This window comes from Eublepharis macularius, chromosome 18 (genome assembly GCF_028583425.1).
Source record: "Eublepharis macularius isolate TG4126 chromosome 18, MPM_Emac_v1.0, whole genome shotgun sequence".
NCBI classification, from domain to species: Eukaryota; Metazoa; Chordata; class Lepidosauria; order Squamata; family Eublepharidae; genus Eublepharis; species Eublepharis macularius.
In genome coordinates, this window is record NC_072807.1 from 18014246 (window position 1) to 18028656 (window position 14411).

Here is a 14411-nt window from a genome sequence, read left to right on the forward strand (position 1 = left end):
CAGCTTTTGCAAATCGTTCCTCCAGTCACAAGCCTGCTCTCAATGATCTTTGGGGCAGGCAGCTGCAACTTTCTCAGGGCGAAGCTACAAGTGACGAATGACACTTGAACGGCAAGTGTATTTCTCCCTGTTCACTTGCACTCCACTCAATCCACTTGTCGTTCAAGTGTCATTCGTCACTTGTAGCTTGGCCCTCAGCTTTCTCCGGAGCATTCCCCCCCCCCAGCAAGACGATTTACAGCTCTCTCTGTCTCTTCAGGCAGCGAAGGGAAGGAACAGAAGTAAAAGGGGTGGGGGAGAGGAACTTCAGTTCCCAGAAAGACTTGCGAAAATGATCCTTTATCCTTCACGTGTAAAATGTCACTTGTAGCAAGGCTCTGAGTGAGAGAGAGAGAGAGAGAGAGAGATACGGTTTAACCCTCCTTCCAGAGTTAAAAGCAATGTCTGTATGTGCAGATGTTTAAAAATGAAAAAAATACTTGGGTGGCATTTGGAGTTCTGTAGAGCCATATGTTCCGTGGAGGCTGCTCCATTCAGCAGACAAACATCTACTGGTAGTCCCTGGCCCTAGGGAGGTTCGCCTTCCCTCAGCGAGGGCCAGGGCTTTTTTGGCTCTGGCACCAACCTGGTAGAACTCTCTGTCTGTGGAAACCCAAGCCCAGTCAGATTTATTATCTTTCCACCAGGCCTGCAAGCCAGACATGTTCCGCCAGGCATATGGTGGTTGAGATGGGCGGGCCACCAAACCAGCCTCTTGCCGGGGGGGGGGAGGTGTTGTGTCCCCCCCCCAGACTATTTTCATCTGGTAGCTAGCCAGGCAGCTCCATGGAACTGTTTAATGTATAGTGGATGTGCAATATGTGCACGAGTGTTTAATATAGATATTATTGATTGATCGAAGTTTTGATTCATGCTAACATGTTTTTTTAATGTATTTATTGCATTTTGTGATCTGCTCTGAGCCCGCTTGCAGGGAGAGAGGAATATAAATGGAATTAAATAAATAAATACATAGAAGGTGGCAACTGACATTGTTTGGACACCAAAAGGAGGAGACATGTATGAGGGGTAGTGGGAGTTGGAGAATGGGGAGATAGTGGGGGCTAGGGTTGCCAAGCTGAGCCGGGTTGGTACTGGGGACAGGGAGTACATATGGCATTGCCAACTTCACAACAACATTTCCAGGTGAAACCCAGAAGTGATAAAGGGTAGCTCTAGGAGTTGCCAGAAACTTTGTGCTTAAACCCGGAAGTAAAATCCAAAAGGGATGCAATGAGATTGCTGATACTGCTAGTTTTTTTTCATCCCACCACCCAACAGGGTAGCAGGCCTGGCAATCTTTGGGCCAAGCTACACATGACGAATGACACTTGAACGGCAAGTGTATTTCTCCCTGTTCACTTGCCCTCCACTCAATCCACTTGCCGTTCAAGTGTTATTCATCATGTGTAGCTTGGCCCTGTGTCTGGGCTGTGAGGGAAGAGATAGGGCACTGAAATGAAGGCAGGGAAGGAGGTAGAACCTATTCAAAGGAGGATGGAATCAGGGTCGCACTCGTCTGACACCCTGCCTCTCTTGTTTATTGTGGGAAAGCTTCATAGGGAGCATCCCTGTGAGGGCCAAGCTACAAGTGATGAAAGACACTTGCCTGGCAAGTGGATTGAGTGGAGGGCAAGTGAACAGGGAAAAATACACTTGCCATTCAAGTGTCATTTGTCAATTGTAGCTTGGCCCTCAGGTGTATTCCTCCCTGTTCACTTGCGCTCCACTTGATCAAGTGGAGAGCAAGTGAATGGCAAGTGAACAGGGAGGAATACACTTGAGTCTGTTCACTTGCCAGGCAAGTGTCCTTCATCACTTGTAGCTTGGCCCTAATAGAGTCACTAAGGAAATAAGGGTGTGTGGCTTAAAGTCTGACAGTCTCATTGGACAGCGGATGGGCAGTAAGAGCAGCGGCACAGCCAGACAACAGAAAGAAGGCTCAGAGCCAAGCTACAAGTGATGAATGACACTTGCCTGGCAAGTGAACAGACTCACGTGTATTCCTCCCTGTTCACTTGCCATTCACTTGCGCTCCACTTGTTCAAATGGAGCGCAAGTGAATGGCAAGTGAACAGGGAGGAATACACGTGAGTCTGTTCACTTGCCAGGTAAGTGTCATTCATCACTTGTAGTGCGACCCTCAGAATGGGGGCCTGCAAAGTGGGTGGGAAGGAGCCAAAAGAAGCTGAATGGTGTGGGGGCTGGCAGGGGCATTGGGGGAACCAGAGGCGGAACTAGTAGAGAGGGAAGTAGACGTGGAAAGAATGAACTGGGAAGGGCAGGGACAATGGGACTTCCCCTCCGCTCTATGAGTTCTTGCATGTGTGTCCAGAGAGACATAAGTGGAGGGTCACAGAAAGGTATTAAAGAAAGAAAGGGTGCCATTTGAGCCACTGCCCCCCCCCCCCCAGGGTTTCTTTTCTCTGTTTTCAAGTCTGTTCCCAAAGTGAAATCTTGGGGGATCAGACCTGGGGAAATCACATTTTCTGTGAGCTGACCGTTTCAGGAGGACTGGATATGATGACCGATGGGACGATGCCGGGCGATGAAACCGCAGTCCCAAACCCTGCAGCTGGAGCCAGAAGGACACTTCGCCAGGCCTTTATTACATCTGGAAAATGGGAGCTTCCCCCACTTGATGGAATTTGGGACAGGCAACTTGTTAACCGCAACAGGAGATTTCATTTCTCCCATTTTAAAGAAAAAGTATGGTGAAATCCTACAAAACTCATAAAGATTGAGGTTGCGGAGTTAAAGGCAATCGCTGCCCATCGCTCATTCGCTGCTAGCTCATCAACGTCCTGCTGCAATCGCAAGGATTCTCTCGTGTGTGCTCTAGGCAGGTGATGGATGTGCCGATCTGCAATGTGCTTTAGTGGGAGGAATATATATACGTTTTCTTCCTTCTTCCGTGGCTTCCTTCGTTGTTCACCATGCTGTGTTTGGCAAGGATCACTGTGGCTGCCTTCTACCACTTTTTCCATTTGTTTGTTTCAGAGCTGCCACATTTAAACACACTGTGAGCCAAGCTACAAGTGACGAATGAATGACACTTGAACAGCAAGTGAACAGACTCGCGTGTATTCCTCCCTGTTCACTTGCACTCCGCTTGATCGCTACGTGAACAGGGAGGAACACATGCGAGTCTGTTCACTTGTCGTTCAAGTGTCATTCATCACCTGTAGCTTGGTTCACAGTTTCACAAGCGGCTGTTTGCTCTCCATAAGCCCCCAAAAACATTTAAACCTTCGTATTTGGGGGGGGGGGCGAGATCACAGCTGCTGAGATGAGCACCTTCTCCTGCCCCCTTGAAACCGCTTTTTTTAAAGTAGCAATTGTCAGGGCAGCAGGAGAAAAGAAGAAAAGATATCAACAATCATGGGCTGATTAACATGTTTTTATTTTTATTTTATTTGCTTTGCACCCTGCCTGTCTCGCAGACACTTGTGCCAGATTACTAATACACGCACACATAGTTTAATCAGACAGCAAGAACTTCCAATAAACAATGTATTAGGACTAACTAGGATTACAGAATTGGAAAAATTGGAAAGCAATGGTAACAGAAACAGTCTAACATTCTAACAGGGGACCTCCCCCCACTCCCCAGAGCAGCATGAGGGGTGAATCTACATTGGAAGGAAGGATTCAGGAAAAATCTGTTAATGGAGATACACTGGTGGATCCAATCTCTTGACTTGCTCCCTATTGGTCTGCAAGGACTGTGTTTTAAGCCTTCCTATTTCCTGAAGCTGGAGGCTCAGAGGAGTTATTATGGTACAAACCATTAATAAATTTGACTTTTAATTTTGCCTTGGCATGTCACTGCCATTCTATTGTGTTTTGAGCATTACAAAAAAAAATTCCACCTATTCAAATGCAACACTTGTGCCAACCTGGAGGATCTTTGTTTGAGATTCCGCTGGCAAGAAATCCCGTGTTGAAAAGCTTTTTTCAAATCCCTACCTACTTTCCTTTCACTTTTTAAAAAACCACGCAGAGTGATAATGCTGTATAGAATTTTGTATCAGATTTGTAAGATGGATTATGTGCACGCTAATGTGTTTTCTACCCCCCTAATGTTTCAGTAATGTTCCTAAAGGGAGAGAGGAGTCGCTGAAACAAGCGATGGGGGTAGGAACAGACTGAGTGTTGAATTCTCAGCCTTGACATTCCAACTGGTTCATTTGTCAGAGTCGAGCACGAAGCTGCTTCCAGACAGTAAAACGTGGCAATGAATTAAAATAACATTATAGGTCTATAATTTTGAAAACAAAACATCGGATGCCTTCTGCCTTCAGAACTTCTGGAGTGCATCTGGCACAGATAGCTCTGTTTAGGCTTACAATTGTGTCTTGGTTGACGACGGTTCTGTTATGATCTTGCACAGAACCTTGAGCCCGTGAAGACCTAAAGAGAAAAATTAAGATCAAAAATGATCTTATGAACTCTTTTTAAATGAACTCTTTTTAAAAAGTTATGTTGATTGTCGAAGAGCTCTGGGGGCTTGTGTGTGTGTAAATTGAATGAACCTTGATGGAATCTTCATTCTTGTTAAAATGTACTATTCTTGGGGGGAAACATGCCATCCCGTGCATCTGCAAATATGGGATTGCAAAAGGTAGTTCTCATTATTTGGCCTGTATTCTGTAAACAAGTCCAACAGAAACTTTTGTATAGTAGTTGCTGTTTTCATGTTATGTGGTAGTAGACTTTTTTAGGTTCATTCCTGGCTCAGCTAAAATAGGTCTTTCCTATTCCTATTTCACTTGTGAACAGGGGCATATCTTTTTGGCTGCTGCTTTTCTTTGCTCGGTTCTCTCTAGGTTTGTCATTAAAATTTATAAACAATTAATTTGGTTATGGTGATGATACTTTGGTGGTTCTAGGTGTTCTGTTTCCTGAAAAAAAAGTTAATTACTACCTCAGTAAATTCACTTTCTATACATTCTGACTCAGTCTCATGTACAGAAAATGTATCCTTTCTGCCCAAAGACACAAACACCCTTCCAAAAAGGGTTTAAAAAATCAGTCCAGGTAAAACCAGTTTTTAAAACAAAAGTTAAACAAACAAAATGGCAGCAAACAATTAGCATAATATTTAAGGTTTTTTTATTGAAAGAGACAAGTTAATTAGAGAAAAGGTTTTGCTGAAAGGTCAAGGCTGTTAATTTGTGTAGAAGATTTTATATGCCGCATTTCCACAGAAACCATGAAAATTAGCCAGCTATTAAAACTCCAGCCAGTGCATAAAACAGCATAAAACGTTTAGCAGCCCCAAATGATCCTTGTAAAAGAGCCTTCAGGATAGAAGCTTCGTTGTTCCTAGCAAAGTTTACCGTCAGTAGACAAAAACTTGTCCGGGGCACTTTCAACAACAATCCGGGCTCGAGCCTTTCAGGGGCTGCCCCTTGCCTCTGGAACAGCCTCCTGGAACCAGTTAGGGAGTTCCTGTCCTCCTTGCTTTCCAGCAGGGTTGCAAAGAAGAGCTGTTTCAGAACTTACGGGACATTCTGGGGGCCAAACTACAAGTGATGAATGACACAGGTTGGACACTTGTCAGCTTCCCTCGAGTTTTGATGGGAAGTGTAGGCATCCTGGTCTTGCAGCTTGGCTCTCCGACTGCTGTCCAATGGACTTTTCAACTGTCACTTGTCCAACATTCCGCCAAGCTGCCTACATTTCCCATCAAAACTTGAGGAGAGCTGACAAGTGTCCAATCTGTGTCATTCGTCAATTGTAGTTTGGCCCTGAGTCTGGACAGAGGGACGCTATCATTGTTTGGGAGGGGGGCGTACGATATTTTGAGTCTGGAGTTAATGTTTTTATATCTATTTAGTTTATTCACAGGTATGTCTACATAAGTAGCCTGAATCCCCCATACTAGATAAAGCTCATCAGAGCGTGGAAGCTAAGCAGGGTCGGCCCTGGTTACTACCTGGATGGGCGACCACTCAGGAGGCCCAGGGTCTCTACGTAGAGGTAGGCAATGTCAAACCACCTCTCTTGCCTTGAAAACCCCACGAGGGGTCAACCATAAGTCAGCTACAACTTGACGGCACTTAATTATTATGATTAAGCTTCATAGGCTTTTAGACAAGTTTTTTGTGTGCTGTTTTTAGAGTTTGGTTTATAAAGTTGATTTTGTACGGTTACCCGCCTGGCTGGTCCCTTGAGGCACTCAGAAGGGCATATAAATAATTTAAATAAGATAAATATAATTAAGAAAGCAGATTGTAAAAAAAATTAAAAGATCAAAAGCCTGCATAAGAAATGACTTGGCCTGGCACGTAAAAGAGAACAGGGTAAGCAACCGGTGAGGCTCAAGGGGAAGAACATTCCACAGAGAAGGTGCCACCATTGAAAAGGCCCTGTCTGTGGTCACCACTCACCTCATTGTTGAAGTTGGGGACACAGACAGCGGAGCTTGTGAATATAATTATAAATGGTGAGCTAGATAGTACACTAAGAGACCTTCAGGTTCTTTGGCCCTGCGCCATTTATACAAAAATGTATGCAATAGCTGGATCTCAAGATCCTCATCTCTCAATCATCATTTTCATTTCAGTTTATATTTTTTAGAATATATGTTGCATATGCCCTGACTTGGATAGCCCAGATAAGCTCGATCTCATCAGATGTTGGAAGCTAAGCAGGGTCAGCGTTGGTTAGTAATTGGATGGGAGACCTCCAAGGAAGATCAAGGTTGCTATGCAGAGGAAGGCAATGGCAAACCACTCTGAATGTCTCTTGCCATGAAAACCCCAGCGGGGGGGGGGGGGGGGTCGCCATAAGTCAACTATGGCTTGATGGTACTTTCCATCACCACCACCACCACCATGTTGCACAATGTCGTTGCAGCTGTGCATCTGGCTCACTGTGCCAGTGAAAGCTGCCCGTATTGTCTTGACACTTTTTGGAATGTTTTAATGGTGTTCTTCTGCTTTCTTGAAGGACTGCTTGGATGTAGAAGAAGATGAGGACGACGATGACAAGGTGAGATTATGCGGGAAGGAAGTGTTTTCCTCTCCTACTGTCCCTTGTTTCTCTGACGGGAAAGCGGGATCCCACAAGGCTCCTGAGCTCTTAACAGAGGGCCAAGCTACACGTGACGAATGACACTTGAACAGCAAGTGTATTTCTCCCTGTTCACTTGCCCTCCACTCAATCCACTTGCCATTCAAGTGTCATTCGTCATGTGTAGCTTGGCCCACAGTCTTTCAGTGAAAGTTGCCCCTCTAATGACGGTAGAGAGGACAATCCCATTTAAAGCAGTACCACTTCTGACCACCGCCACCTCCATCTTTTCTGTATTCAGCTTCCTCCACTGCTTGACCACCACATTCAGACACTCAGCTAGGATAGAGATGCCTGCAGCTGCAGGCTTCATCAATGAGTCTCTCTAAATGAGATGCATTACACGCAGGTGCTCAAGTGAAGGGAGATGCAATGTTAGCCGGGAATTGTAGTGTAAAAAGACTCTGTCATTTTCACCTCTTTAGAGCCGACATAGAGCGGAACTACAAGTGACAAAAGGCACAGATTGGACACTTGTCAGCTTCCCTCAAGTTTTGATGGGAAATGTAGGCAGCTTGGCGGAATGTTGGACAAGTGACAGTTGAAAAGTCCATTGGACAGCAGTCGGAGAGCCAAGCTGCAAGACCAGGATGCCTACATTTCCCATCAAAACTTGAGGGAAGCTGACAAGTGTCCAACCTGTGCCTTTTGTCACTTGTAGTTCCGCACATAGTTTCTTTGTAGAGTGGTGTCACCTCTCTACAAATAACTGATTGCTCCTTGGAGGGTTTGTTAATTTCCCCTTCTCTTCCCCGAAAGCTATGTTAATTTCACCTCCCAGTCGGGGAGGCAAAGAAGACATGAACAAACCTTCCAAGGAGCAATCTCTGGCTCTTGGTAGAGAGGTAAAACTGATGAAGTTTTCAGCTCCATCTTTTAAACTCCTACGTTTCCTGACTAACATTGCGTCTCTCTTCACTTAAGCGTCCTCGTGTAAGAGGTCTCATCTAGAAAGACTCAATGTGATATATAGCTGAGTATCGTTACCGTGTTGGTAACCACCTACTCCAAAACTTCAGAGGGTCTCATAAAGGGGCCAGACATAGATAAATAGCATGGAAGACAACATGGTACCTTTCAGTGATCCCTATGCCAGCGCCCAAGGGGCTGACTCCAAATCTGTTGCTGCAACCATTTGCAGCTGGTCTGATTCAAAAGACTGAAACCATCTCAGCGCTACTGTGTCCAGGCAGACCCTGGCTGATTCCGCACACGTTAGATAATGCACTTTCAATGCACTTTATCAATTGTTTGAGGTGGATTTTTTGTTCCGCACACAAAAAAATCCGTTCCAAATGATCTCTAAAGAGGATTGGAAGTGCATTATCCGACGTGTGCAGAATCACTCACAGTTGAATAATAATCCCTCCTTCTTCATTTCAAGCTTTCAGAGCACTTCCCAAACATCTAGGTAATCCTTGTCAACCTTGTAAGGAAGGGTGTGGAACAGATTTTGCATTTCATATATTGTAAACAAGGAGATGATCAATGGGGCAGTGACTTACAAACTAGGAAGAAGCTGCTAGCAGTGGTAAAATTTAAACTGGATTTCTCCACTTCAATTCAGCAGGAATACTCCGCATGGAATAGAAAACAAAAACAGGAGAAAAAACCTCCCTCCCGTGCTATTGTGACACAGGAACTGGCTTGAGGGGGGAGGGAGGAGCCTCTCCTCCTTGTCCCCCTCCCCATGGAGGCATTCTCGGGCTGTTTGGGCTCCCCTTTATTTTTTAACAGCCATTTCCCCCAAACTGCTGTGTGATTGCAGGGAAACCCAGACCCGACTCTTTAAAAACCTGCTGGTCTAGCTTGGCCCTTAGAAGCTGAACAAAATTTGTGGTAGGCTAGGTCAATTGAGCTGTGACTCACAAAAGCTCATACCCTACCCCGCAAGCTCCTACCCTACCACCAATTTTGTTAGTCTTATAGGTGCTACTGGACTCTTCCTCTTTTCTGCTCTACAAACAGACTAACACGGCTACCCATCTTGATCTTAGAAGTTTAAGTTACTAAATCTGTGCACTTCCCTTTTGTGTGCTGTAAATCTCTCTTGTTTTTGTCCCAGCCTTCATCCAAGTAATTTGGGCATATGTTCCCCTCCTCCATTTGATACATCCAGTACACAAGTTAGGTTAGGTTGAGAGAAGCTGACTAGCCCAACAGTAGCTAGCCTAACAGCTTTATGGGTATTTGAATCCAGGATTCTCCACTCCAGCACCCCGACCACTATGCCACACCTCCCCTGGGGAGACCTTCCTGCCCCATATTGCTGGGCAAATGAAGTCTGTGACAGTTTTAGGTTCAGAAGAGAACCACAGAGATCAGACTGTATTTATTGTTGCAAAGAGAACGTATTTCGCCTTGTATTGCCCAAAGACACACAAATAAACTTAGAAAATGTTTTTTTTTTATTCTTCGTAATGCTACAAACCTCCTAAAAGTCAGAAAAGCTGCTGGCTGGCCGATGACGCCGAAGGTCATGGTTTCTATCAAATGTGTGTGTTCCATCAAAGTATACAGCGAGAGAGCTTTCTTGGATTCTGTTGCGTGTCAGACATAACAGAGCTTGCTTCTGGGAATTGTAACATGCCCTCCGAGACTCACTGTTTACAACTTAGGAACACATAGACACTTAGTTCAAAAACAGAGGAACAGATTAACTCCCTTCCATTGAAATGATCAATCTTTGAAATGGCATGGTGTGGTTGCCAACTCCCCCTTTCCCCTTCCAAATACCAACAGCGATGAAAGATAACAGTGGTTCATTTGCCGGGCGTATACCTCATGGCATGCTTCTCCAGAAAGCTGTCATTTTAAACCCAAAGTCTGACTTCTGTAAAATTGTAAGATATTGGGAGCTCTGCTTTTATCCTGCCAATGCAGAATAAAACAGTAACATTCGCCTGTAGTGTTTTATACCGTTTCTTAATTAGAGAAACTGTTTTTTTTTTGTTTCTAAATTTGCATGTACGATGAGTGAGAACTTTTAGTCTCACACAGCAATTAAAAGTGTTTTCTCTGTTTTTCATTCCAAGTCCTGGACGGTAATCACAACTGAAACAAACCTGTGCCAAGGCCTTTTTTTTTTTTTTAAAGTTTCCAGGGAATGGAGCGATCTGAGCCAATCCTTTAGGAACAGATGGAAAAGCTCCAGAGCAAAGAAACTATGCAGTCCATGAATTTGCCTAGTCTAAGCTCAGAGCTAAGCTACAAGTGACGCCTGACACAGGTTGGACACTTGTCAGCTTCCCTCAAGTTTTGATGGGAAATGTAGGCATCCCGGTCTTGCAGCTGTAATGGAGAGCCAAGCTGTAAAACCAGGATGCCTACAATTCCCATCAAAACTTGAGGGAAGCTGACAAGTGTCCAACCTGTGTAAGGCATCACTTGTAGCTTGGCTCTCAGAGAAACGCCCCAACCTAACTGACCAAAGTCCACTTTTAATGTGCCCTTTGTAATTCGTATTCCCAGCTCAAGTGCCAATAGGTGAGGATAGAATGGAGATGGGTGAGAGGTTTGGATATAAAGAGACTTCCTTGAGCTTGAAGCTTATGGGATTGGAACCAGCATATACAATCACAGTGAGACACTCCTTCCTTTGCAGTGTTGTGAATAGACATGGGCACGATTGGGGGAAAAAACCCAAACACCCTGTTCGTCGTTCGGTGCCGTCCACGAACAACGAACGTGGATGAATGTGAACTGTTCCTGGACATGTTCGTTGTTCGTTGTTCATGGGGGCCAGAACCACCCCCACCCCAACCCCCCCACTTAGCCCCCCTCCCCTCAAATCCACTAACCTGGCCCTTTAAAGATCCCTTTAAACTATCAGCTGGTAGGCGGCGGGGGGGATTCCCCCCTGCCAGCTGATAGTTTAAAGGGCCCTTTCCTGTCATGTGCAAGGAGCAGGGCCCTTTAAACATCCCCAAAACTGACCTTCCCAATGTCCAATACCCACCAAATTTGCAGGGGACATAGTCCTCACTGTCCTCTGAAGACCCCCCAAGTTTCAGAGAGATTGCACCCTGGGAAAGGCAAAAGCCATTGGTCTCCCTGTTGGCTGTCATTTTCTCTTCACAGTGGCAAAAACGGGACTCTCTGCTGGAAGTACTTTGAAGGGTTAAAGCCAGAAGGAAAGCCAGGAGTTCAGACAGAGTTCAGTCCCTCCCTCCCTCCGGTTGCCAAGGGGATTGATTGCCGCAGGCACCAGACTGTCTGGCTTGCCGAATGGCTGCCGAAGGCAACGAACAAGGCTTTTAATGATCACCTGTTGGTTTAGGATGGGGCCTCACAAACAGCTTGCTCACGAACAGCAGATTGGGCTATTTGTGGGTTTTTTTCTGTTTGTAATGCTGTTCGTGCCCATATCTAGTTGTGAAATGCTGGAACTCTTGAAGCAGATGCTCACTCTTGAGGTGTTGTGTGCTTGACAAAATAAATCTCTCAAATGTTTTGCCCTTCCTGGGGCAATAGCCATTGTCTCCTGTTTCCAAGTTCAATAGAAGGAGGATTACTTGGGCACAAAAGGACTTAAATTCTGACTCTTCAGCTGTTTAAAAATGCCCCCCTTTCCAGTATGTTTAATCTTCAACAAGACCCTCTTCTGTACGTTTGCAAAAGCAATTAATGGTAGGACGAGGACGTTGTCAGTTCAGGATCTGCGGGGAAGATTTAAAGCAACACAGTGATTGTATAATTAATTCTCAATTGTAAATTCATTTTGATGGTTTTAATTCTTTCCCAGAGTGCTGGAGTCAGTTGAGGAACAGTTCAAGGAAGAAAAGGACCTGTGGAGGAGAGAGGAAATAGGGGTCTCTGCTTAGATAAAAATGAGAGGAAAGGACAAATTTGACAGATACGGGGGTGGAGGATATTTCTTCCTGATTTAAAAGGAAGACTCTCAAGCTGAGCTTTTCATGCCATAGGAGCCTGTTCCTTTTGAGGATGTGTGTGTATCTTCAATCAGACAATTAGATGCTGGCTTACAAGAACCAGGTCACTAAAGAAGCCACAATGGAACAGTACCAAAAATAATTGGTGGATGCACTCCTGAAGAGAAATGCACCCTTAGATTAGACTTAGTTATACTTAAAATTGTCACAATGCACACACACTTCCTTTGATGCAGATACGAGCACAGCAGAGCTGTTTGTTTAAATATGGCTCAGCCCCAATTATGAGTAAAATGTGTGTGTGTGTAGAGGTCTGTTTTTGGAACAAAAGGGGAATATAAGTGGAGGACTTAGATGTCTACTCCAACTCTGTTCCACCCCAGTCTGGCTCTGATACCAGAAGTGAGTCCAGCTGGGAGAAGAGATCCTTGAGCAATGGAATACGGGCAGACGTGGACTGGAGGGAAGAAAATGGGTCTGGGAAAAGGCCCCGCCATCCTAAAGGAAGGAGGGAGGGGTAAATAACGTGCCCCATGCAACTTGGCCCAGTGCTTTCTTCCCCACCCATCGTAGAATCATAGGGTTGGAAGGAACCCCTAGGGTCATCTAGTCCAACCCCTTGCACAATGCAGGGGATTCACAGTTACCTCCCCCACAACACACATACCCAGTGACCCTTACTGCATGCCCAGAAGATGGCAAAACACTGTCAGGATCCCTAGCCAAACTGGCCTGGGGAAAATTGCTTCCTGACCCCAAAGTGGCGATTGGCATTACCCTGGGCATGCAAGAAGGGGCCACAAGAACTAAGCACTGACCTAAGCACATCATGGGGCTTGGCAAGGCTGTGCAGCTCCTGTCCCACCCATTGTGGGGCTCAGGATACTGGCTTGCAATGGCAGCAGCTGCTACTCCACCCCATGATGGGAAGAGAACTAGGCAGGCACTGAGATGGCTGCAGTGAAGAGGTGGCCCCCAGGCCATCAGCTTTAATAGCCAGTTCATCCCTGTAAGCTGGGAAGTAAACAGTAGTGCAGGCCAGTTCCCTTCACCCACCCTGGCCTTTCGTTCTTTGTTCTCTCAGGTGTGCCTTTATCTTGCTCTTTCCTGATATGAAATAGGAAAAGATTTGCATTTAAGCCAGTCTTTACCCCATGGGCCTAATGCCTTTCCCCTTTCCCTTCGCCCCCCCCCCCTTTAAAGAGCTGGCATAGCTGCCATAAGTGATAGCCATCAGCATTAAGTTCCAATTTGCCATTTGTGTGAGCTGACTGAGAAGAGATGGGTCTTAGCCTAGCTGCTCTCAGCCTCAGTTTTCCCATCTGCAATTTGGGTATTTTGGCCTCCTTGGCAGACGGGAGTAGTAAAACAAAGTACATAGAACATTTCTGATGTTGAAAAGGAGGGCTACAGCGTTTAATCAGGGCCAAGCTACACATGACGAATGACACTTGAACGGCAAGTGGATTGAGTGGAGGGCAAGTGAACAGGGAGAAATACACTTGCCGTTCAAGTGTCATTCGTCATGTGTAGCTTGGCCCTCAGTTGATCAATTCATGGTGGTTTGTCATAAGCAATGACATCTCTGTATCTTAGTAGAAAAGGGCTCCCCTCGGTAAAGTAAGCATGGAAAGAAAGCTGGAACCGGCTCCAAATAGCCTCTCACCATCTCCCCACTTCTCATCACAACTTGGTGCAAGTGGTGTGGGAGGAAGAGAACAGGGAGGATGGGGAAAAATAGAAACAGGCCGAGGGCAATGAACAGGGGGTGGGAGCATTGCAGGAGAATGCAGGCCAATCCAGGAAGGGCATGAGGGTGGGCAGGTAGAGACAAGCTGGAGCCTGGGGTGGGAGAAGCCCAAGGTGGCGGTAAGGAAGGGGGAAATGGGGTTTTTCCGTTGCCTTTGAATTCTGTTGTATAGTTACATTCCACAGTCAAGAGCTGGCATGGCGTAGTGGATAGAGAGCTGGACTAAGGTCTCTGCACAGGCATGCACTGGTTTTAACGTGGTCCTTCAGTCGCACGTGACACATCAGCTAAAGGGAACTGCTTCTTTTTTAAAATGGAGAGCTCAAATGAGCTCGGAACATTTCTGCAGAGGGAGGAAAGGCTGCTGCCTTCCCCCCAGTGCCGTTTTCTCACACGCGAACTCCATGCGAGGGGAGTTATTTCACTGATTTTGCAGATCTGCGTGGAGCAGCAAAGTCAGCAAAATAACTCCCGCCCCCCCCCCCACAAAGGCTGTTTTCACGCAGGAAAATGGGCTGGGGCAGGCAGGAGCTCTCCCTCCCCTTGGGGTGCTGTTCTGAGCTTGTTTGAGCGCTCTCTCTCTTTTTAAAAAGAAGCAGTTCCCTTCAGCTGACGTGTGTCTGCAAGGTAAAGGTAAAGGTAGTCCCCTG

At 45.9% G+C, this 14411-nt stretch overlaps 1 protein-coding gene across 2 annotated transcripts in view; it reads left to right on the plus strand.

Moving 5' to 3' along the window:
• The window catches only part of MCTP2 (multiple C2 and transmembrane domain containing 2), a 161103-nt gene that overhangs the window by 132975 nt on the left and 13717 nt on the right, over positions 1 to 14411 (plus strand). For both annotated transcript variants that reach the window (XM_055002760.1, XM_055002761.1), the window contains one exon: positions 6997 to 7038. In XM_055002760.1, coding sequence (XP_054858735.1) covers positions 6997 to 7038 — 42 coding nt within the window. The remainder of the gene's footprint in view (positions 1 to 6996; positions 7039 to 14411) is intronic.